This window comes from Magnolia sinica, chromosome 13, assembly GCF_029962835.1.
Source record: "Magnolia sinica isolate HGM2019 chromosome 13, MsV1, whole genome shotgun sequence".
Taxonomy (NCBI): Eukaryota; Viridiplantae; Streptophyta; class Magnoliopsida; order Magnoliales; family Magnoliaceae; genus Magnolia; species Magnolia sinica.
Genome location: NC_080585.1, coordinates 2,645,440 through 2,670,754, shown reverse-complemented (window position 1 = coordinate 2,670,754; position 25,315 = coordinate 2,645,440). Strand labels below are relative to the sequence as shown.

Sequence of the window (25,315 nt, the reverse complement as noted above, 5' to 3'; positions counted from 1 at the left end):
GAAAATCGCAAACCACGGGCAACTGGTCGATGCTCACCGCTTTGGGCTCCTCTATGGCACACGACATCAAACAAGACAACGGCTCTCCCCTAGGCTCATCAATGAACTGGAACTGCGGCAAGCCAGGTATACAAAACGTAACTGTCCTCGCGGAATAATCCAATATGGCGTGGTACTCGGTAAGCCAATCCATGCCCAGGATAACGTCGAATTCGGACATCGGCAAAGCAAACAGGTCGGCAGGCAAAAACATATCCCCAACCAGAACGGGGCAAAACGAGCAAAATCGGCCCAACACTACAATCTTTTCCAAGGGAGTTGATATTGTCAACCCCTCACGAGCAGACTCCAATGGTAAACCAGTCAATCGGCAAAAACTCTCAGCCACAAAAGAATGCGATGCACCAGAATCAAACAACACACGTGCAATGCAGGCAGATACTGGAAGTATACCCTCAACGACTCTTCCAGATAACTGAGGATCCTGCTGGGCCGCATAGAATCGAGCCTGAGCCGGCTGGGGAGGTGCCTATCCCCTTTGAGCGTGCTGCTGGGTCGAGAGGCGGTGAAATCGCCTCGCTGCTGCGGCCTCGGAGGTGATGCCGCCGAGGTGGCCTCGGTGATGGGGCTGCCGCCGCCTTGTGTGGGTCTCTCGCTCTTGTGGGGGTCTCTGCCGCGGTGGTGGAGGCCGTGGACCTCTTTCTTGCCGCTGGGGCGAGACACTCCCACATACGGTGTCTGCCGCACCGCACTTAAAACAAGTGGGAACTGTCAGGAGGTGGTGCCGAGGTGCCTTGGAGGTGCTGCTGGCACTCGGAAGGCTGGGCGACCTGTGCGCCTCTGCTGTGGTCGACCCTGCTGCGTATCACTGGAAGGAGCCTGCCTCTTCCGGTCTCTCCTCTGACCACGATCAGACTGAGAACCGTCCCACTCAGCCTAAAAAATCTGGGCCTTCCGCACCACTTCCTCGAAAGTCGGGAGCTCATGCCCAATAACACGGCCTCGAAGACCGTAACGTAAGCCGCCCTCAAATCGGCGGGCTCTCCGCTCCTCATCATCCACTAAGTATGGTGCAAATCTGGACAGTGCTACAAAACGAGCGGCATACTGAGCCACTGTCATATCGCCCTGCACCAAGGCCTCAAACTCCAACGCTCGCTGTCGTCGGATGTGATCAGGAAAATACTGTCGGTCAAACCGATCCACAAAATCCTCCCAAGTCCATACAAAGTCAGCGCCCGCTGCTCGGGAGACTGACGCCCACCAGTGCTCAGCCTCACCATGGAGGAGAAATACGGCTAATCGGACTCGCCGCTCAGTCGCGCATCCCATCGTCTCAAATATCTTCTCTACGTCGGCGCGCCATCTCTCAACCACAGTCGGGTCTGGCTCACCCTGGAAATGCGGGGGATCGAGCCGTCGAAACTCACGAAGGAGGGCACTCACGCGCTCCTGCTTTGCCTGCGCTGGTGAAACAACAGGGGGTCTACCCTGCCCCTGAAGTGCGGCCGTCACAGCCTGCAGCATCTGCTGTAACTGGGAAGCACTCACGGATACGGTCGGCTCCGCACCGGTCTTTGGTGGAGGAGCTGCATCCATAGGCTGGGCAGCATGAATCCCTGGTAGAGGAGCGACATCCTCAAGCTGGGCAGCAGGAATCTCGGGTGGTGGAGCAGGAATCGTAGGTGGTAGTGCGGGGGCCGCAGGTGGTGGAGTCGAAGTCTCAGGTGGTGGTGCGGGAGTCGATCGGGTCACTCTCCTACGCGCCATGTCCTATAGGAAAGAGCGAATGTGCCTAATCAACTTTGAAAACTCTCGAAGGCACGCTCGTTAAGGGTCGATAATAAAAATCACTAGGCTATCCGAACTTAGGACTTAAATTATTTATAGCAGACATGTAATGTTGTTCTTGGTTATTCCCGAGTTATGCTCTGATACCAACTTCTGTCACGCCCTAAACTCGGAAACCGGGCTCACAAAATTCCCGATCGCCGAATCTGGCACCGACAGCCTCCGTAGAACCCCATTCTCGGCTCCCAGCGCCCATTCGCCAGATTCCGATCCTGGGATGCTACAAGGAGGATTTTCAACATCAGTTTGATTCGTAATAAGCATAACCAAAGGCATAACGCACAAATAACAATCAAAAACTCCATCACATTTCCACTATAATAAAAAACTTTACAAGTACAATGAGCATAAGGGAAATACAATGATGATAGACCAAAAGCTCCAAAAAGATCTGCCACGCGTCCAAGCCTCAGCGCTGTTGCGATCCAACGTCACGCAACGGTCGTGCATAAGCTTATAGAAAGCTTAGAGGGTGGTAATGCAGTTATGCAGTATCATAGTAATGCGGAACATGCTGATGAATGCCAAGAATACCATTAGCCGTACCAAGGCCATGCGGTGCAAAGAATGATGTCGGCCATACCAAGGCCATGCGGTGCAAAGAATGATGTCGGCCATACCAAGGCCATGCAATGCGAAATGCAACTCAAGCATACAAATCCTCATCTAAGTCCACATATCAATACAGCTCAAAATCTAGAATATCACCGGGGTCTAGTACACTCCAAGTCAGATTGCCGCCCCATCGCGCGCAATAAGGTGAGTGGAAAAGACCTCACTATCCGCCTGTCAATATCGGGCTCGACTCGTCAATAGCGGACCCATTCCTCGAGCTGGTCAGACTCAGCCTAGCATTGCCCCCTACTCTCGGGCGGGTAAGGCCGCACCCCCTTCCAACCGACCACGACACAGTGGAAAGCGCAACCGTCTGGTAATCGGCACTCAGTGCTCATGCATCCACTCGGTCTAGACGTTGGAGCAACCTCCTGGTACCATAAGGGTTTAGGGACTTTCACTCAGGGATATCTATCGCACCCCATATAGAACAGTATTTTCGGTATCCAATTCTGCCAACCACGATACGTCTGTGGAGGCCACGACCCTGATGTCGTTAGGGCGTACAATAACCATATCACACAATGCGAATGCATGAATCACACTATCCAGTTATACAGTAATCCTGCGCGTATCGTGCGCTCATGTAGGGCAACACCCCCTGTACGGGAGCCCCTAAACAATCTGCCCGAAGGCATATGCTATGATCAGTCATTTCTCATATCAAGCATACATATGATGCATATGATCATGAATCATGGAACTAAATATGTTATATGGGATGGATGATGTTCATAACGAAGATGGGCTTAGACGGCCTACACATTACACGTACGAGCCTAACAATGGGCCCTAGGGAAAGATATAATGCGGACATTTAACCAACACTATACTTGCAATGTGGACGTCAAACCACCATTGCTCCCAAGGCATAACCCGACGTAAACATCATTACATAACCCATGTTGGGATCACACATTGCAATGGACCTTAGGTACATCCCATTGGGCCGTAAATACATCAAATGGGCCAAATCACATGGGCCTTATATTCATTAAGTGGGCCACATCAATGGGCCGCACCAATGGGCCTTATGTACATCGCAATGGGATATAACCCGTGGGCCTTAGAATGCATCAAATGGGCCTAATCTTATGGGCCATATGTGTCAAATGGGCCTCGCCAATTGGGCCTCCATATGTATATCAAATGGGCCTCAACCCATAGGCCCCAAAACATTTTTAATGGGCCATAACCCCTGGGCCCCTAATACATCAATGGGCCTCGACCCATGGGCCTTACATGCATATCAAAGTGGGCCTCAATCATGGGCCACAAGTAATTGAGGTGGGCCTCCCACCACCATTATATTATATATGATATAATATATAATATATATACATTACATATAATATTATATATAATATAATATTATATATATATATATATATATATATATATATATATATATATATATATACACACACGCACACACACCCCCACACACGCAGGCCGTGGGATTTCACCACCGTGGGTACTCGAACGGTGGGGATAAAACACTTACATCACTGCTGGCCCCACCGTCTGCCTGGACAGTGGCCATAGAACACATATATCACTATGGGCTCCATGTGGGGCCCACCATAATGTCTGCTTTCCATCCAACCCGTTGGTAAGGCCACGTGGGCCGAGATGAAGGGTGAAAATAAATTTCACCCTGATCTAAAACTTCTGCGGACCCCAAAAGGATTTCAAAGGTAGAGGTTCAATCCCACTGTTTCCTACGGTGTGGGCCACCAGAGCCTTGGATGGACCCGAAATTTGGAGGGGGCCCACTACTGAGAGCGTCCCACCTCATGAATGGGTTGGATGATCAAGACGCATCAAGGTGGGGCCCACGGCTATAGCCGTGCTGGGCTGTACGTCCGCCAGTCCGCCCGCTGGCGCTGGTGCGCAGGTAGTAGCAGGCGCTACCTGCTCTCTGACAACGGCAGCAGCGTTGCTGCTGCCCAAGGTATTTTTTTTTTGTTTTCTGATGTTCTGCGGTTTTGCGCAGGTGGGGTCCATATTTTGATGATCCACTCCGTCCAATGGCCTTCTATGGCTCAACACGAGCAAAACAAGTCCAATATTGGACGTATTTTGGCGTATAATAATTTCAGGGAAGGCTTCAATGGTAAAAACCATCATTTGATATGGTGTGGCCCGCCAGAACCTCGGATTGACTCTGTATTTCGGTTCAACGCCTGAAATGGGGTTGAGAAGGGAATGGACGGCGTGGATTGAATACATGCATCAAGGTGGGGCCTATATGAGTGGGTCACCCCAAAGCTTGTGATGAAGTTGATATTTGCATTTTTCCTTTTTGTCCAGCGTCCAGGTGGGCCACCACATGCTTGAGTGGTGTGGGTACCATACATAAAAGGTGGGCTCCACTTGAACATGGTTTGGATGGAATACATACCTTGTGGTGGGGTCCATTCAAGTGGGCCACACAACTTTATTATCATCACAACAAAAAATAAAATAAAATAAAATAAAATAAAAGGGAGAGAGATAGAGAGTGAGACCCGTGTGATGGAGGGACCCCGGCATTATGGGCCCTCCCTTGTACTAAATCATACATCAGGTGGGTCCCATTACATGTGGATCCATGAAATCGAAATCCAACGGTGGAGATCCCTTCTCCACTAAAATAGACGGTCTAGATGACCCTAAGCATGCAAGGAAATAAACATCATGATGGGGTCTATGGAGAATGGCCCCATCATGGAATGATCATGATGATCCAAGTGGGCCATTGGCCACATCTTAGGGTCCAAAGTGAGATCCAAACCATTGATTGGTTGGCCTCACTTGGCCCATCTTAAAAACATCAAAAACTACCCTATCAAGGCACCCACCGCTTGATCTTCTTGCTTCTTTGGCTTCCTTAGCTTCTTGTGCTTCTCTTTGATGGAGGAAGATGAGAAATGGATGGTTGAGATGAGAGATCTAGGGATGGAAAGGTGGGCCACACTTGCATTTTCTCACATTGGGAGGACTCATACGTATGGGATTTTTGCTTATGGGAGAGTTTGAAATTGAGAGAGACTTGTAAGGGCGTTTGTAATGCAGGGTGTGTTTATGAGCTTGAATGGGAAATGATGCTAAAAGCACGGATTTAACGTTCAGAATGCACCAAGGCAAGGGACGGACTCCAAGGGACGAAGATCGATGGAATTACACATCAGGGATCCACGAAAATTGAGAAACTGAAGCTCAAGCGGCCTGAAAGTCAACCAGAATGCAAGATCACTGGGTTTCCATCATCTGTTTGGCTCGAAACTTTATATATGGCTTGATGACCAAAAACTAACCGTACACGTCAAATTTCAGCCATTGGATCCTCGTGAAAGTGGCAGAACTAATAGATCAGTCCATAAAACCCTGATTTGGGGCCCACCCGCTGTCTAGATACGCTTTAACTTCGGGCCCCACGGCTAAAATGAAATGGGGAACAAGATGGATGGTGTGGATTTCTCATAATCATCATACAGTGTACATACTACACTTTTTGCACTAAACTTGCATGGGAACACAGGAATCCTGCCGCTGTGAACGCGAACAGATAGTCGCGGCTGACATCTAGTGGGCCACTACCTTCGATCACATGGTCAATCCGGACCGTCCAGTCACTCCAGAAGATCGAACCGACCGTACAAAAGGAGTTTCTCCGAACCCATGCACATATATATGCGTAGGTTTCGGTTTAAATGCAGGACGGACGGCTGAATGAAAGCATCCATGGACCACACCGATTTGGATCCAAAAACAGTGATTTCCGGCTGGTTTTTCGAGCAGAACACAGTGGACGAAGTGGATTTCCCAAAACAGAAGTTATGTGAGCCCCACCAAGTCACAGCGAAAGCCTTTCGCAGGCTCTGTTTTAGCGCCGGACGTCGTCCGACTTTCGCGGCGTGTTGTGCGATCATGGCGGTGATCGGACCCGCGATCTGAACCGTCCATAAGCTTTAAAAGGCAGGACTATCCCCATCCATGAAGGCCAAACAGACGGTGAGGACGACCAGCTATCCCAAAATCCATCCAAACACAAGTCGTTTTGCGTTTTTTCTACGCATACGAACTCAGCTGCGTAAACGGAGGAGAAACCAACTCCGACTCCCGGACGGATGGCAGCACACCTCTCCAGGGCCTGCCTACCTATAAGAAAAGGAAAGAAAGAAAGAAGGAAGGGGCCGAGACGTGAGAAAAGAGGGAAGAAACAAGAAGCCAGGGAGCCTTGGCTGCTGCTGAGCCGTGGGAAGCAGCAGGTGGGTTTTCGGCTGCTGGAAAGAAGGAGGGCTGGTTTTTAGTGGGGCAAGGAGCCGTGACTGAAGCCAGTGCTCGGTCTTGGTTTTGTGCTCGGCTGAAGGAAGAGAAACGGAGAAGGAAAGGAAGCTGGAGAGGTTGGCTGCACGTCTTGGGCAGGGAAAATCGAGCCCCCTGCTTCCCGTTTTTTTCCTCTCTTCCTCTCTTCCTTCCTTTTATCCCTTGCTAGCGACGGAGGAGGAGGTTGTTGTATTCGAAACGGAAACAAATTCGTTTACGCAGACACAGCTGACGCAGCCGAGAATTTCGCAGAAAAGTACTTCTGTTTAGCTTGAGATTTTGGACGATCAAAAATCAGAATCGGACTTCTTGGTGGGGTTCAGGATCTCCTACTCTATCATTTGAACGGCCTGGATCATTGATCCGGTCGTGATTGACATCACAAAAGGGGCCACGGAGAGCGGCAGCGTCCGGGCGCTGTTTGGACTCTCTGCCTGCGCAGGACTTGCGCTGAGCTACTAGTGGGGCCCACTTACCTTGTCGCTTGAGAAATCCAAACCGTCCATTAGATTCGTGACAAAATTTTGGTAAGAGGGATGGATTTTGGATCAGATTCGGCGTGACCCACGGAAGAAATCAGCTGCAATAGGGTAGGGCAGTCCATTTGTGACCATTGAAACCAACAAGTGTGCATGCATGAGTGCATAAAGTCAACATGGGTTTGGCTAAATCGAGCCCCTCTGCATGATGGACGGCTCGGATTGAGCATTTGGACCATGATGATGGCCCACTGAGATCATCCTCAGTCTCTGTTTCATGACAGAAACGGAGTTCACGATAAACAGAGTTCACGTCCCTGTGTTGCCATGCACTCTTAGTGCAAAAAGTGTAGTATATACACTGTATAATGATTATGGGAAATCCACACCATTCATCTTGTTCTCCATTTCATTTGAACCGTGGGGACCAAAGTTAAAGCGTATCTGGACAGTGGGTCCCAAATCAGGGTTTTATGGACTGATCTGTTAGTTCAACCACTTTCACGAGGATCCAATGGCTGAAATTTGACGTGTACGGTTAGTTTATGGTCCTCAGGCCACGTATGAAGTTTCGAACTGATCAGATGGTGGGAACCCTATGATCTTGCATTCTGGACACTTTTCAGGCCACTTGAGCTTCAATTCCTTGATTTTCTTGGGTCCCTGATGTGTAATTCTGTTGATCTTGGGTCTCTGGAGTCCGTCCCACGCTTTGGTGTCATCGAGCGTTAAGTCCATGCTTTAAGCACCCATTTCTGTCCAGGCTCGTACATACACTCTGCATTATAAACACGATTAATTAGGCCATTAAGCAGTATCATGCGTGTAAATCTATGCAATAAATGGGTCTGATATGCAATATTTGACCCTCAACAATAGGTAGGGCTTGCGCAGTTTGGAAAAGTTTGAAATTGAGAGAGACTTGTAAGGGAGAGAGAGAGAGAGAGAGAGAGAGAGAGAGAGAGAGAGAGTGATGGGTGATGGAGTGATGGATGGGAGAGAGGGATGGAAGTGTAAGAGGCTTTTTGACTTTTTTAGCAAAAGTTGTAAGAGAGGGTATGGGTGGTGTAAGAACTTTTTGACTTTGGGGCTTGCTTGGGAAATGGTGAAATGTGATGTGTACTTGACATGATGGGATTGATTGATTGATGTAACACCTTGTAGAGATTCCCTCGAAATTCGCATGCGCGGCGTTTTCCTCGCACCGAACGCTGGCCCACATCTCCCAACCACGGTATCGCCTTGGCGCGCAAGTAGCGGCATCGGAACCGCGGCGACGACGCGGTCGCTAAGGTATAAGTCCTGGGTTGAGTCGACTCGGGTTGACGGCATGAGAATCAGGGTCGCGCGCAAATACCGATTAAGGGTCGAAGGTTTCCGGAATTCGACCGGGAAGACCGCGGAAGCCTAAGGAACGGTACGGTCTAGGATACGGGGCTTACACGTTAGGACAAATGTAAACAATAACTAAACACTAGTAATAATAAAATCAACTGTCAATTTATGTTGTTGTTTGTGAACCACTGTGAAATTTTTAATGAGAGAATGAAGAAGATCCGACCGTTATTTCCAACCTTATGGAAAGGTTTCTCTGGATGCGAATGGCTCCACACGTGTGTGGTAAACATTACAGTCAGGCTTTGAAACTCGACCCATGATAAGAATTTTGCTACGGTGGACTTTTAATAGCAGTCTGATGAAGATTTAGATGTGTCATTGCAAGTGGGGTCCACTTGTTCCCATCAACCCTTGAAATTCAGACATGCATACTTTTCAACGCGATCCATTCAAGGGTAAAACTCACCGTAGTGTTTGCAGCCTACAAGTTATCTGTTAAAACTTAGGTGTATGAGTGTTATTGGCTAAAGCTTAGGTGCGTAAACCATCTAAACCGTCCAATCAATGTGTGTGGCCGTTGAATTTGAATGCCTAGTTGATGGATCAGAGCCTAAAAATGTGGATTTGTGCGATGCTCAGTTTGATCATTTGATCACGAGAGTGGATTAGGCGATACCCCGGCCTCACCCAAGATGGTTCAGACCTTACCGTGGGGCCCACCTTGATGTATGTATTATGTATCCACGCCATCCATCCGTTTTCCACATCGTTTTAGGGAATTATCCAAAAAAATGAAGCAGATCCAATTATTAAGTGGACCATACCATAAGAAACCGTGGTTATTGGCCGTCCTACCTTTAAAAATTTCTTAGGGCACACTTTAATGTTTCCGTGGTGTTTATTTACCATCCAATCTGTTGATAAGGTTACATAAGCCTGGATATAGGGAAAAAACAAATATCATCTTGATCTAAAACTTTTGATGCCCCATTAATGGTCAATCAACATTGTTTCTTATGGTATCGTCCACCTAATATTTGGATCTGCTTCATTTTTTTAATAAGTCCCTAAAATGATCTGGAAAAATGTATGGACGGTGTGGACACATAATACATACATCAAGGTGGGCCCCACGGTAAGGGCGGCACCGTCCTGTGTGAGGCGGGGGTCGCCTCTAGTCCGCTCTCCGCAAGTAGACTGGACGGGCTCACCCAATCCTCTATCCGCAAGCAAACCGTGGACATTCATTGTACGGCCAAAAACAAAAGATTTCTAATGATCATATTTCGACAAACAAGGTTCCGGCAGTCGGTGGCTAATAATTTTGGGATTGTGGTTGAATTCCAGGTAACCTATGCTACGTGTACAATTTCCGAGTGCCTGCGTATGAAATGACCTCCCAAAGTAAAACTGACTAATTCAATACAATCCAACCAGCTGAATGGGGCCTGCGACCCTACTGCTGCTAGTTTCAGTTGCAGGTTTTGTGTTCGAACATCAACTGTGGCGGACGCGGATTTCCGGTGGGATGAAGTGAAAACACCCCACTTGAGTTTACTATACACCTCATTTGTTTTTTTGTGGCCTCACCTAGCATTCTAACGCAACTTGGCTGCGAGCCCGGTGTTACAGGGTGACCGAGTGGCCACTTCATTTTTGGCTTATGGCATTTGGCAAAACGAATGGACGGTGGAGATACATTACACATAAGTCAAGGTGGGCCCCACGGTCAGTTCCCCACCCACATCGCATGATCCGTGGTCGTAGCTAAGGCGTGTCAAAAGTTCCAGGTTTGTCAAAACCGCGTATTAACCTTCGCTCTTTGCGGGAGTATCAAATAACAATACGTGACCAAAATGCCCTTAAAAGAGCCTTTCCTTCACCTTCTCTTGGTGGAGCTTGCTTGCATCCCTCTCTCTCTCTCTCTCTCTCTCTGATTCAAGCAATTTCTCTCAACTTGAAAAATGCCTTCTCCTCTTTCTCATTTTTTCCATCTTTTTCTTCTGTTTCTCCCTCTCTCTGTCATCTCTCAAACTGACAATAACATAAAATTAGAATCTTCTCTTTCCACCCAAGACAAAAACCCGTCATGGCCTTCCCCTTCCGGTGAATTTTCCTTCGGATTCCGTCTCCTCCCAGAAAGTAATCTCTTCTTGCTAGCAATCTGGTTCGACAAAATACCTGAAAAAACGATAGTTTGGTGGGCAAATAGAAACAATCCGCTAGTTGAGAAAGGATCAAAAGTCGAGCTCACCAACGATGGGCTCATTCTCAAAGATCATCAAGACAACGTGGTGTGGCAGGCCAGGTCCAGAAATAGTGAGACAGTCGCATCGGCCGCCATGCGTGATAATGGGAGCTTCGTGCTCATGAGCATGGATTCTACTATTACATGGGAGAGCTTCGACCAACCGACCGACACCATCTTACCTACACAGGTATTGGGACTAGACAGCGAACTTCGGTCCCGTCTAACAGAGACCGACTACTCGAAGGGACGGTTCTCACTTCGTCTACAGGAAGATAGGAATTTGGTTCTGTATCCCTTTGTTCTTCCCTCCGAAGATTTCATTTTCGATGCTTATTGGGCTAGCAACACGGTAGACAAAGGTTCTGAGCTGGTCTTCAATTCATCGGGCCACATTCATCTCAAGCTAATAGATGGAAGCTCGTATGATCTTGCACCAGCGAACAGAGCTCCGCTGACTAAATTCTATCAGAGAGCGACTTTCGATTTTGATGGAGTTTTCAGGCAATACATCAGACCAAAGTCCCAACTTACCGATGGTGGATGGCCCATGTCATGGTCTGTTCTGTGGTCCCTGCCGTCGGACATGTGCTCCATGAATTTCAGAATGGGTCCTGGTGCTTGCGGGTATAACAGCTACTGCAAGATGGATGAGAATCAACGGCCGAGTTGTCATTGCCCGCCTGGGTATTCCTTTCTGGATCCAATCAACAAATACAAAGGGTGCGAACCAGACTTCCAACCGCAGAGTTGCAGTCAGGATAGATTGAAAGAAGATCATCAGTTCGAGATGAAGGAGTTGATTAACACAGATTGGAGGGGATCGGACTATGAAATCCACGACTTTGTGAATGAAGACCGGTGTCGGGAATTTTGCTTGAATGATTGTTTATGTGTGGGGGCTAGTTTCTTTGCTGGACGTTGTTTTAAGAAGAAGTATCCGCTCTCCCCTGGGAAGATGGAGAGTGCTGGAAATAAGTTTCTCATCAAAGTATCAAAAAATAATTCGGTTCTTCCACCTCCACGTGTAGATGGAAGGAAGAAAGATCGATCGACTTTGATCCTTGCAGGATCAGTGCTTTTGGGTGGCTCGGCATTTCTCAATCTCATCTTCTTGTTAGTTACTTTATTCCTCTTTTTCATCTCAAATCTCAGAAAACTACCAGAAGTTGAGAAAAATTCTAGCATGTTGGGAAAGAATCTGCGTTGCTTTACTTACAAAGAGCTCGAAGAAGCGACCAGCGGGTTCAAGGAAGAATTGGGTAGTGGTGCTTTTGGTACTGTTTATAGAGGGTCCTTAGCGCTGGGCGATTCTGCAGATTCCGCAACCTCTGTCGCAATCAAGAAGCTAGAGAAGGTGGTTGAAGACGGCGAGAAGGAATTTACAACAGAAGTGATTGCAATCGGACAGACCCATCACAAGAATCTAGTCCAACTGATTGGATTCTGTGATGAGGGGCCGCACCGACTTCTGGTCTACGAGTTCATGAGCAATGGTTCTTTATCAAGCTTCCTCTTCGGGAGCTTGAAACCCAAATGGTACCAACGGTTGCAGATTGCATTCGGAATTGCAAGAGGGCTAACTTACTTACATGAAGAGTGCAGCACCCAAATCATACACTGTGATATAAAGCCTCAGAACATACTTCTAGATGACTATTTCACAGCAAGGATATCCGACTTTGGATTGGCGAAGCTTTTGAAGACGGATCAGACCCGAACAAGCACGGGCATCAGAGGGACGAGAGGGTATGTGGCGCCTGAATGGTTCAAGAAGATGCCGATCACAGCAAAGGTTGATGTCTACAGCTTCGGCATCATGTTGTTGGAGATCATTTGCTGCAGGAAGAACGTTGAATCAAAGGCGGGGAACGAAGAGGAAGTGATACTGTCTGATTGGGCTTACGATTGCTACAGAGAAGGGAGACTGAATCTGTTAGTGGAGAACGACCAAGATGTGGTGATTGACGGACGACAGAAGCTGGAGAGATTGGTGAAAGTGGCGATTTGGTGTATTCAAGAAGAGCCAGGTCTAAGGCCTTCCATGAAGAAGGTGACACAGATGCTAGAAGGAGCGGTCGACGTTTCTGCACCTCCTGATCCGACCACCTTTGTTAGCTCATTAGGTTGAATCCGAGCTGCAGCTGTTAATCATCATTGTGTCATGTCTGTAATTTTCGATTCAGTAAACATTCAAAATTGTGATCTTATATATAACTTGAAAACTTTTATATTCGAACAGATAGCAGTCCATAAAATGTGTTATGGAGTACTGAATAGACAGTCCAGATTGATCCATTCATCTGTCCCAGTTGGACATTTTTCACAGTATATGTTCATGATCACCCAACTGATTATTAACTAGTTCAAGTCCATGCTCGGGCAGGAAGAGACCCAACCCGTTGGCTCCCTTAACCAGGGTGATGGATCAGCAGCACTTCGCAGGTTGTGGTGTCCTATCTATTGTACCGTGGTTTTCTGAATCATGTGCACCGTCGTGGATGGAGCATAACCATGTAACTGAATTTGGGTCCCTAAAGGCCTGTTTCGATACCACCAAATAAGTTAAATTATACTAGGTTGTTAAGATACTTTTTCATTTAAATTAGTTTTAAAAAAAAAAAAAACTAATTGCTTTTCTACTTCTCTCTCTGTACATATCAGATGAGGCCACACATGATGGACTTTGCACATGGTGAGGCTCACACAACCGTCCACATCGAAGGTGTGTCCCACATGATAGGTAACTCCGATTAATGTGGGCCCACAAAATGGATGGTCCACATCAAAGGTTGGCTGATAACGATAAACAACTCACGTCTAAAGCAATCTAGTATGATGGACAACCCACTTTAAAGTTGGAGCCTACATGATGGACTATTCACATCAAAAATGGGCTCCACATTATGGGCAGTGGATATTGAAGCTGCTCCCCACGTGATGGATGGCTCATATTGAGATATTGGTCCACATGATGGATGGTCCTCATTAAAGGTTGGCCCCTAATGATGAATGACCCACATCCAATGTGAGCTTCGCACGATGGTCAATATACATTGAAAGTGGGCCCCACATGATGGATAATTAGGGGTGTCAATGGGCTTGGTTGGGGCTTGCCAAAATCAAAATTTCGAATAGGCCGGCCCTGATGGCTCGCCCAAAACAGTTCAAAATCAGGGCTGAGACCAACCCCATGCCGACTCATTGGATAATCCACATTAATGGTGGGCTCCACATGATTGACAATTAATAATGGTAGGCCCCACATGATGAATGATCCACATCAAGGTAGGCCCCACATGATGGACAATCCACATCAAAGGTCGGCCTTAATGATGAGTGGCCCATATCTAAGGCAAGTCCTGCATGATGGACAGCGCACATAGGAGGTGGAGCTCACATGAGGGATGGTCCACATCAAAGGAGGGTTGTACATGAAGGATGGTGGATATTGAAGGTGAGCCCCACGTGATGGACAATAACATTGATAGTGGGTCCCACATTAGGATAAACACCATCAAAGGTAGGCCCAATACAATGATCGGTTCACATTAAAGGTCAGCCCTCTAATGATGAATGACCCACATCCAAGGTAAGCCATGCATGATGGATGATACACATGAAAGGTGAGGACCACACAATGAATGGTCTACATCAAAAGTTGGCTCCACATGATGGATGGTGGAGGTGAGAGGGATCAGGCCCGAGAGATAATTACTTATGATGTTGAAAACTAAACATGTTCAATAATATACTAATAAGCTAAATAACTAAAAACCAAGATAAGCTACATATGGCATGAGTAGCTTATCTAAAGTAACTTAGCATCCCAAAAGCTCCTTAAATATTCGAATTTTAAGTGCCCATTTAACAGCAACCGAATGGATGAATATAATTGTTAGAAAATTAGATTAAAAAAACACAATAAATAAATAAATAAATCTTCTTTATCTTGTAGTTTTGGTATTGGTTTTGTTCCATATAATTAAGAAATAAAATGAAAATTTTAAGCTTTTATATTACTCTTTGATTTATTAATTGAGAATTAAGAATATATCATGCAAGTAACTTTGTGCAGAGTAAATCTGTCTTTAGGGCAGCAACACCAGCAAACATAATACCGTGTAACACGTAGTTGGACTTGTGGTCATCCCTGATGTGCCCTTTGATTTGAACGGTCAGATGTAGAGAGTAGGTACCCCGTGTCTTGAAAATGGTGGTGGATTATCTCCTGGTTTGTGCCTAACGATCGCAGTTTTGAAGTTTCCCCAGTAGGATTACTTTGAAGACGCATCATTTTAAAGTCCCGAGCCTTCCCTAATATCAATGAAAAGTCCAAAGTCTTCCCTAGATATCATTATGAAGAGGTCATGTTCTGCGCTTATTAACCAAAATACCAATAGGTGAGGTTTGCTCGAGTACATCCAATGTATTGGGATAGGATATATACATCTTTTGACTTGGATCATTGGAAAATATCAAACCGTTAATATGACGGGTATAACTTTTTACGGTAACAGTGGATAAAAAATTTCGACTGGATTATGTCAGCCCTTCAATAATTTGGCCTTTTGCTTTGAGCATGACTGGTCATCATAATCTTTCCCATTCACTGGGTCCTGTAAAAAAAAGAAAGAAAAAAGATTCTATTTGTGGGCATCTCCCACCCACCGGTACTATTAAAAAAGAAAGTGGATTCAGTCGTGCCAGTGCCAAGGAAACACCTGTGAGGCTATAATTATAGGACCCATATTGATATATATGTTGTATTTTTATACTGTCTGTTGCTTTCAATTCAAACAAATTAAGTTACACATGTGAACAAGGGTTTGGATTGGATCTTCATGTGTCATTAAGATGTGCGGGTGTGTCAGAGTTTGCTTGATTCAAGGATTTGATTGGATTGCAGGTGTCTCCCACATTAAGATATACATATTAGAGGTTAGACACAAAATCCAAAGTCCTCTCGACCACTGATAATACGCTCGATGTAGAGCGGGTCGCAGATGGTTTCATGGCCAAGATGGAACAGAAAAGGCCCGGTCGACGACAAAAGTGATCCAGACCGTCAGACCTTAGATTGGGCATATCTCGCAATCCGGAATGAGTTATCAGGCACAAAATATATGATTTTGGGGTAGAATGAGCTACTTTAGCCACCCAACTCTGCTATGCTAGGTTGCGGAAGCCGGATTTGTGAAATACCCTTGGATCGATGTCCATTTCCCTATTTTAATTCTATTTTTACTATAAGTAGTAAGTTTTAATTTAAATATAATTCTTCAACCGTTGAGCTTTAGGAGTTGCGCCCAATGTGAAAAGAGCTTAGAAAAATTAGGAGAACAACTTGGAGAAGCCAAATAGGACACTTACTATTTTTGACTGAAAACCTTGCGCACTAGTAGACATCACGACCATCTATAAATAGTAAGTTTACTATTTATAGTAAGTTATGAATTTTAGGAGTTTTAGTTGTAGTTTGTTTCTGATTTCTCTTCCATTGCTTGGTATCTTTATCTAAAGGGTTGTGAACTCATTTATTTGATTCATTAATCAATTTCGAATTTTATAGAATTTATTTTCTATTTCGTTTGCTTTCTTTCTCGTGAAATCAAGAAGCCTTTGTGAGGAGTTCAAAGAAGTTCCATGGATTCGGAACAGTTATCCTCTTGAGGAAGATGGTGCTCGACCTCATCACATTCATCCCTGCGTCAGCGCTCCATTCATGCGATATGTGAAAGAGTCAAACCTTCCAAATGTGCTCTTTTTACCTTGTGACAATAGACGTGAATCTACAAACTTGAAGACTTTTTCTTTCAACGTTATTCGATGCCATAGTTTAACAATAAAAATAATGGAAAAAGAAGATAAAAGCTGAAAGTGTTCTTTTATTAACAATTTTACAATAATGGTACTCACAATTTGCTTGAGTGATGATGATATGTTCGTTGTCAATTGGGATTGAGCTTTGTAGCGGGATGATCATGATGTGGTAAGGGTTAATTTTACAATGATTGTATTGTGGTAAGGTTTTAATGAAGATCGAGATTAATACAGATAGAGATTTCCTTTAATGGAATTATAACATTTAATGGTGAGAGAGACTTGTTTTAATAATACTATTTGCTTTTGTATCGAATACTTTTGATAAAACTCTAGCATTTAATGCTTTTTTTTTTTCTTTTTTTTTTTTCTTATATGCAAGTTTCTAACTCCTCTCGAAGTCATCTACACCACACATGGCATGACTACTACGTGGGGTCTCTTGGATCATTTGATCTAGCCACGCTAGATCGGGTATACACAATGACAAAGGGCATAAATAGGATTTAGTGTGTTATTAAGTGCATAATGCTAACACATGGCCGCACGCCATTGGGCCACGTAAGTGTGCCAATATCAAGTGTAAACAATGTATGTTCACTTTTTTAGCACATCTTGGGGGCCATGGCCTAAAAAACTAAGCCAGTCCAAATCTTAGGTGAACCATACCATAGGAAACTTCCATGAGGTGATATATATGGATTTGATTTCTGCATAAAAATAAGGCTATGTCACACCTCAGGTGGGCCACAACATATATATCAAGACAAGGAATGGCTAGAAAAAGAATTTTAACTGTCAATTTTCTATGCTAAACTACACTGATATCTTCTGAATTATCTATAAGAATGTTTAAGCATTGTTTCCAAGCTTAAGAAAAGCTTAGATCTCATTGACCTGTCCCATGTTAGCACGTGTACCTGCGAGCGTATAGGTGTGGCCCCACATGCGTGTAATTAGCATAACTCAACAAAATACTCTTAGCGTTAAGCTGAGCTCCTTGCTTCTAATCCAAGCAATCTTATCCTATCATTATGGCCCAAAGATTTAGATGGTCTAGATCCATTGCATGTATACACATTATCACCACCACTTACAGAGTTGGTGGTCAAATTTCGTAGTTAGAAGACGCACATGACGCGTTGAAAAGTCTTCTTTGAGGGTAAAGAAAGTTGGAAGCAGATTGCGTACCAGGTAGCGTACTGAGTAACTGTGGGGTCCCACTGTGATTTATGTATTCTATCATATCTTTCTATACATTTTACCAGATATTTTTAGGCTTAAGTTTAGGAATAAAGCATATTGACAGCTTAAGTGGACCACACCACAAGAAACAGTGTGAATTGAACATCCACCGTTGAAAATTTCTTGGGAGCCACATAAGTTTCGGGTCAAGTTGATATTTATGTTTTCAATTCATCCATGTCTGTGTGATCTTATGAACATGTTTAATGAAAAATAAACATCACCATGGGCCCTAAAAAGGTTTCAACGGTGAAATCCATCATTACCACTTTTCCTGTGGTGTGGTCCACTTGCGCTTTGGATATGCTTTAATTTTTGGATCATCCCATAAATGATTTGTAAAAACAGGTGGAGGGCGTGAATACACCACATACATTCACGGTGGACTCAACAGAGTTTACTCATTAAGATAAGTGTGTACGTACTAACTCAATACGCACTCTAATTTCAAGACATGGGATTTTGACTGTACTAGCATTGTGGTTTGATCAAATTCTCGAATTCGAAGGAAAGTTTCAAATATTTTTTAAATCAAATTGTCATTGTCCTTGTATCAATACTTGTACAATTTTTTAGTAAAGACGAAGTTACGTCATATTCAATCTTGAAAAAGTGACATGGATGGAAGTTGTTATTGGACATATGGAATCTAGATCCAATCCATTAAATTTTTTCTTTACAGCCCTTTATTTATATGGAAAGATTCTAGCTTCTTGCTAACATGATCTCTTTATGTCCCATAAAACTTGATAAATTATAACGATGTTAGTTCGATACGAACTATTTTCTTGTGATGTGGTACATGTGGTTGGAGGATTTGATCATGCTTTCAACCATAGCTTTTCATGAAATTCTGAAGTTAATGAATGGAGTGGATTCCGCACATATGCGATAGTGGACCCCCACAGACGATATCCATATAATATTAATGGTCAGGGTTGAGTTTGTCATGTATTAGGGTTAAGATGGTCATTTATTCATTGCCTTCACTACTAAAATTGGATCAAAGCCAACAGATTAAATCCATAGCGAAAGAATGTTTTAGTCAGTGGCCATTGGTACCATGGTTGTAATGTGATAAGGGTCGAGTCGTGGTTGTAATGTGGTAAGGGTCGAGGTTGTGATGTTATAAAAGTCGAGGTCATGGTTGTATGTTATAAGGGTTAAGGTCGTGGTTGTAATGTGTTAATGGTCAACGTTGTCATGTATTAAGGCTTAAGACAGTCATTTGTTTACTGCATTCACTACAGAAAATAGATCAAAGGATACATATTAAATCCCTAGCAAAAGAATATGTTATATGGGTGGAGGTCGTGGTTGTAATGTGAAAAGGGTTGAGGTTGTCAGGTTATAAAGGTCGAGGTCATGGTTGTATGTTATAAGGGTCGATGTCGTGGTTGTAATATGGCAAAGCATGTTATAAGGTTTGAGGTCATGGTTGTATGTTATGAGGGTCGAGGCTGTGATTGTAATGTGGCAAGGGTCGAGGTTGTCATGTTATAAGGGTTGAGATTGTGGTTGTAATGTGATAAGGGTCGAGGTTGTCATACTATAAGGGTCGAGATCGTGGCTGTAATGTAGTAAGGGTAGGATCGAGGTTGTCATGTTATAAGGGTTGATGTCTTGGTTGTAATATAGTAAGGGCCAAGGTTGTTATGTTATAAGGGTCAAGTTCATGGTTGTAATGTAGTAATGGTCGAGGTTTTGATGTTATAAGGGTCAATGTTGTGGTTGTACATTATAAGGGTCAATGTCATCATGTATTCAGAGTCGACATGGTCATTGACTTCACTACCAAAAATGTATCCAAAAAGAATATGTTATAAGGGGTTGTGATTATAATATAGTAAGGGTTGAGGTTGTGGTTGTAATGTGGTAAGGGTTGATGTTGTGATTGAGGTCGTGGTTGTGATATAGTTAGTGTCGAGGTTGTCATGTTATAAGGGTTGTGGGTCCTATCATGGTTTATGTATCGAATTCAATCCATCGATTGGATTTAGAATATAATTTAACGTCATCGGCCAAAAAAATGAGTTGTATCCGAAAATTTTATAACCCTCATAAGGTTTTCAATTGTAGATTTTTAATCTCACTACCTTTGATATGCTTCATTTTTGGATTCATTCCCTAAAATGGTCTTTCAAAATAAATGAATGCATAGATAAAATATATACATCATGGTAAGTCGACAGGGCCATCCATCACGCGTGGATAAAATATCTTCGTCATATTATATTGACACGGATTTTAAAGGAAAGGCTTTTTGAGATGGTTTCTACCGCAATAAGCTATGTTGGGCCCATCGTGATGTTTTTGGAAAATCCACTCCATCCATTCATTTTGGAAGATAATTTTCAGACATGAGACAAATGATTGGACATATTTCAAACTCAGGTGAACCACATTACTAGAAATAGTGAAAATAAATTGACAACCATTTAAACTTTTCTAGGCTTTGTCTGATGTTTATATGCAATCCAAACTGTTCATAAAGTGGTTAAATTTCTCATAAACTCCTTACCATAGGGGTGGATTGAAAGAATAAAAATATTAGCTCGATCCAAAGATTTTACAACTAATGTTTCAACTATGGGTGTACCATGTCTACTATTTTCTGTTATGTGGCCCACTTGTGCCTTGATCTGCCTAATTTTTTTGGCTCATATTACGTGTCCGACCGGAGCTTTGGATCTACCTCATTTTTTTGGCTCCTTTGATCAAAGGATCTTGCAAAACATGAGTGCGGTGTGAATTTCGACGAACACCGTAGGAGCCCACGGTGTTTAGTTGTCACACGCTGGCCAAACGCGTGATTTCGTCCCTACTTCAAAAAAAAGAAAAAAGAAAAAAAAGCGTGACAGTTGACAATACAGGACATGGACATTTGCGTAATTCTTCTAATATTCGCGCATTTAGGAATACCACAACGCATCTTTGGCCGGTTAGGGTCGTCCATTGACCAAAAGAATGCATATTTTCTACATCCACACGTTTGAAAGACGAGACTTTAGCCATTGAATTTGCGTCATCTTCCAATGATCCAAACCGTTCATGTGACAAGTCTCACTTTTTATGGTTGAAGGGAAAAACTAAAAATTTCAATCGACTTTTTCAAACCTTGGATAATTTGACTCCATTGCTTTAAAAATGAACGGTCACCATAAACTTTCTACAATCAATGGGTTTAAACATTCAATCTGATATGTATTTTGATCATTCCCCATTCAACCAAATTAGCCCAATCAAATAAACGGCTAACTAGTCCCCCCACTGGAAAAGGCTCAAATCCAACGGCTAGCAATCCCATCCTTCCATCTTAGGCTGTTGCTCTTTCACATTGTGAGCTTGGCTTCCTGCCTGTAACAACAGCAATCCCATCCTTCCAACAATGGCTGCTGCTCTTTCTCATCTTCTCATCTTCTTCCCTCTGCTTCTTCCACTCTCTACCACCGCCCAAACTAGCCGCAATGTAAGTTTGGGATCGTCTCTCTCTGCAGGCGGTGTAAACTCTTCATGGGTCTCACCCTCCGGCCACTTCGCTTTCGGATTCTATCGTCTCGCCAACAGAAATCTCTTTTTGCTAGCAATCTGTTTCGACAAAATACCCGAAAAGACCATGGTCTGGTTCGCTAACAGAGATAATCCAGTGCAACAAGGATCGACGGTCCAGCTCACAGAAGATGGACGGCTCGTGCTCAAGGACCATCAAGGCCAGCTGATATGGGAACCCAAATCCATAAATGGTAGTGTCTCTTATGCTGCCATGCTCGACACTGGCAATTTCATTCTATCAAGCAACGATTCTGTCGTTAGATGGGGAAGCTTCGACGAGCCGACTGACACCATCTTGCCGACACAGGTGTTGAATTTCGGTGGCAAGCTTTCGAGCCGTCTGACAGAGACCAACTACTCAATCGGAATGTTCGAGCTCCGTTTTCTGCCCGATGGTAATCTCGTTCTCAATCGCTTGTCTCTCCCAACTGGAAATGCCTACGAAGCTTATTATGTGAGTGGCACATATCATTCGGGTAATCAGGTGATCTTCAATCAGTCAGGTTATATTTACATCACAAGAAGTAATGAAAGCGTACTCAATCTCACGCCGTCAAGCCCTGTTTTAACGGAAGACCACTACCATAGGGCGACGCTTGACATAGATGGAACTTTCAGGCAGTATAAATACCCAAAGGCTGGCGCAAGCGATGGTAGTGGGGACGAGGGATGGTCTGTCGTGAAGTCCACTCCCGATAACATCTGTACGGTTGTCGAAAACAAAGAAGGAGGCAGCGGTGCTTGTGGATTTAACAGCTATTGCAGCCTCAATGATGGATGGGCCGTTTGCGACTGTCCACCTGGGTTTTCCTTTATCGATGAGAGTAACAAATTCAAAGGTTGCAAGCCAGATGATGTTGTACAAGCTTGCAAGCTTGATCCGTCGATGCAGAAGGCTCTGTTTGATCTGAAGGAGATGAAGGATGTGAATTTTCCTTGGAATGACTATGAAAAGATGACACCCATTACGGAAGATAAATGTAAAGAGGCTTGTTTGGATGATTGTCGCTGTATGGTTGCCATCTTCAGCTCCAGCACCTGTTGGAAGAAGAAGCTTCCTCTCTCAAATGGGGTGACGAGTACTATAACCGTCGGAAAAGCTATCATTAAAGTATTGAAGGCGAATTATTCACAGCTACTACTTCCTCCGGATTCGAAGGAGAAAGATCAAGCGACGACGGTCTTTGTTGGATCAATGCTTCTAGGCAGCTCCATGTTTCTCAACGTTGCATTCCCACTAGCAATCTCTCTGTTTGTTTCATATAAATACCATAAGAGATCACTGAAAGTTCAACGCAATCCAAATATGCTGCGATCAAATTTGCGGTCTTTTACTTACAGAGAGTTGGAAGAAGCGACAGATGGGTTCAACGAAGAATTGGGTAGGGGTACTTTTGGCACTGTTTATAAAGGAACTATGCAATTAGATTCCATGGCTACTTCCGTTGCAGTCAAGAAGCTCGAGAGAGTTATAGAAGAGGGCGAGAAGGAATTGAAGACGGAAGTGGGAGCGATCGGCCGGACCCATCATAAGAATCTAGTCCAATTGCTTGGATTCTGCAACGAGGGGGCCCACCGTCTTCTGGTGTATGAGTTCATGAGCAATGGATCCTTGGCAAGCTTGCTCTTTGGGACATCAAAACCCACCTGGAATCAACGGTTGAAGATGGTGTTCGGGATTGCTAGAGGGCTCAGGTACTTGCATGAAGAATGCAGCTCCCAGATCATACATTGCGATATAAAGCCTCAAAACATACTTCTAGATGATAATCTAATGGCCAAGATTTCTGATTTTGGATTGGCAAAGCTATTGAGGACAGACCAGACCCGAACAAGCACAGGCTTCCGAGGCACCAGAGGCTATGTTGCACCGGAATGGTACAAGAACATGCCGATCACGTCCAAGGTCGATGTGTATAGCTTCGGTGTAATGCTTTTGGAGATTGTTTGTTGCAAGAAGAACGTGGAATCAGTTGTGGGGAATGAGGAGAAGGCGGTCTTGACGGATTGGGCCTATGGATGCTATCGAAGGGGGAGATTGGACATGTTAGTGATGGACGACCAAGATGCAATGGAGGACATGAAGAGGGTGGAGAGGCTGGTGAAATTAGGGATTTGGTGCATACAAGAAGAGCCATCGCTGAGGCCTTGTATGAAGAAGGTGACACAGATACTTGAAGGTGCAGTTGAAGTTTCAGTGCCCCCTCACCCTTCTTCTTTCATTAGTTCGCTTGGTTGAGTTGAAACCTTTCACTTCCCTCCAGTGCATACACAGGATGTTCGGTATATGCACGTGTATGGGTGCGTGTGCACTTTTTTTTTTCTTTTGCGCGGTGTAGGTTGCTAGAACTAGCACCGAAGTTCCAGGCTATTGCGCAACTAGGGCTATTTTCATCATTTAGAAATTACAATTAGCTAAGTTTTTTATCTTTGTTGTTGTGTTTGGATTCATGTAAACTAAAAGGAGGACAGGGAGAGGTTTTAATCCTTGTGGAAATGGAAAATTGTGGATTTAAATAGTAATTCGCTGCAAGCTCCCTTTTCGAGCCACATCAATTTTTCATAGTTTCCTTCTAAAATCTTAGTCAAGGAAGTGGAGTTCCACGCTTTTCCCAAATGGAATCATTTTCAATTTTTAGAAATTAAAAGTTCCCAAAGACTGCCAAAACGTGGCTATAGAATTCTGTAACCTGGAATCCTCCCAAATGGAAAATGGTGGATTTTGATTGTTTGTTTGCATTCCGACTTCATTTTTTTTAAATTTTTTTTTTTAACGCACGCACACACACCCAACACACTCACGCTTGTGGAATTTCACCGCCTATGGATGCTCGAACCCTTGACCGGGTGTTGAAACTCCGGAGAGTCTACCACCCGAGCAAGAGTAAGGATCCATTCCAACTTCATATTGATTCCACGTTTGGTATCCTCGTGCGTTCTCTATCTTGGAAATCAAATTTACGTTTTCTTTTGGGAAATGAATATCTACAAATTGTAAGAAAAAGATTGAAAGTATAATCCAAAGTAGAGGTGGAAAAGCATGTTTTTCCACGTTCAAAAGCACATTACAAAGTAAAGTGGAAAAAATCAGAATAGGGTAGAGTCATCTCTCCGTAATCCACAAGGCAGGGTGACTCGTCAAATGGAACCATGTACTAGTCTCAACGACCCTGGACGCCCAGGTTTTGAAAATCAAACCTGCCGATCCCGTGATCCTCATTTTAGGAACAGATTTTAGGGGATTTTACCCAAATGGCCCACCGTATATACGCTGCTTTCATGTGTTTGGCTTCCCTTTACAAAGCTCTCTCTCTCTCTCTCTCTCTCTCTCTCTCTCTCTCATTCCAATGTCCAAGTGCGGGAGAAGCTTCATAACTTCGATCCCGAGATATCAATTTTGGGTCATGTTGTGGCCACCACTTAGTTGTTGGGCCCATTAGAAAGTAGATCGAATTTGTTCATTCCCTTTGTGACTCACCAATTCTTTGGGAAGACACTAAACTCATGTTGATATGACCCCTTCGTGGCGCGGAAAACTGGGTCGTTCATTACCAACGGTTTCCTTGTGGTGATCCACCTGATCGGCGGGCATGGCTTATTCTTTGGACCATAGCCTCCCATGAAACTTCAATGATAATAGATGGAGTGGATTTAATGCATACACAAGATGTTAGGCATATGCACGTGGTACCTTTTTTTTTTTTTTTTGCACAGTGAAGGTTGCTATAACTAGCACCGAAGTTCCTCGGTGCTTTCGTGACTACAAGTGCCCCATTTGAATCTTTAAGGACACGATCGAAATCGGTTAATTTGCACTTAATTGCATCAACTGCACACAGAGATATCAGACTAT

At 44.2% G+C, this 25,315-nt stretch overlaps 2 protein-coding genes across 2 annotated transcripts; both read left to right on the top strand.

Moving 5' to 3' along the window:
* Window positions 1-10,501: 10,501 nt before the first annotated feature.
* LOC131222411 (G-type lectin S-receptor-like serine/threonine-protein kinase LECRK3) lies at window positions 10,502-13,050 on the top strand. The gene has a single exon (XM_058217460.1). It carries the CDS (start codon window positions 10,559-10,561, stop codon window positions 12,971-12,973), a length of 2,415 nt encoding a protein of 804 aa, XP_058073443.1. The 5' UTR covers window positions 10,502-10,558; the 3' UTR covers window positions 12,974-13,050.
* A 7,990-nt stretch (window positions 13,051-21,040) lies between these two features.
* Window positions 21,041-23,991, top strand: LOC131222409 (G-type lectin S-receptor-like serine/threonine-protein kinase LECRK3). Its single transcript, XM_058217459.1, has one exon. It carries the CDS (start codon window positions 21,299-21,301, stop codon window positions 23,699-23,701), a length of 2,403 nt encoding a protein of 800 aa, XP_058073442.1. The 5' UTR covers window positions 21,041-21,298; the 3' UTR covers window positions 23,702-23,991.
* Window positions 23,992-25,315: the final 1,324 nt, after the last annotated feature.

Bases quoted from the DNA above. Each gene is read 5' to 3' on its own strand.
- LOC131222411 (XM_058217460.1), top strand. From the start codon at position 10,559: ATGCCTTCTCCTCTTTCTCATTTTTTCCATCTTTTTCTTCTGTTTCTC.
- LOC131222409 (XM_058217459.1), top strand. From the start codon at position 21,299: ATGGCTGCTGCTCTTTCTCATCTTCTCATCTTCTTCCCTCTGCTTCTT.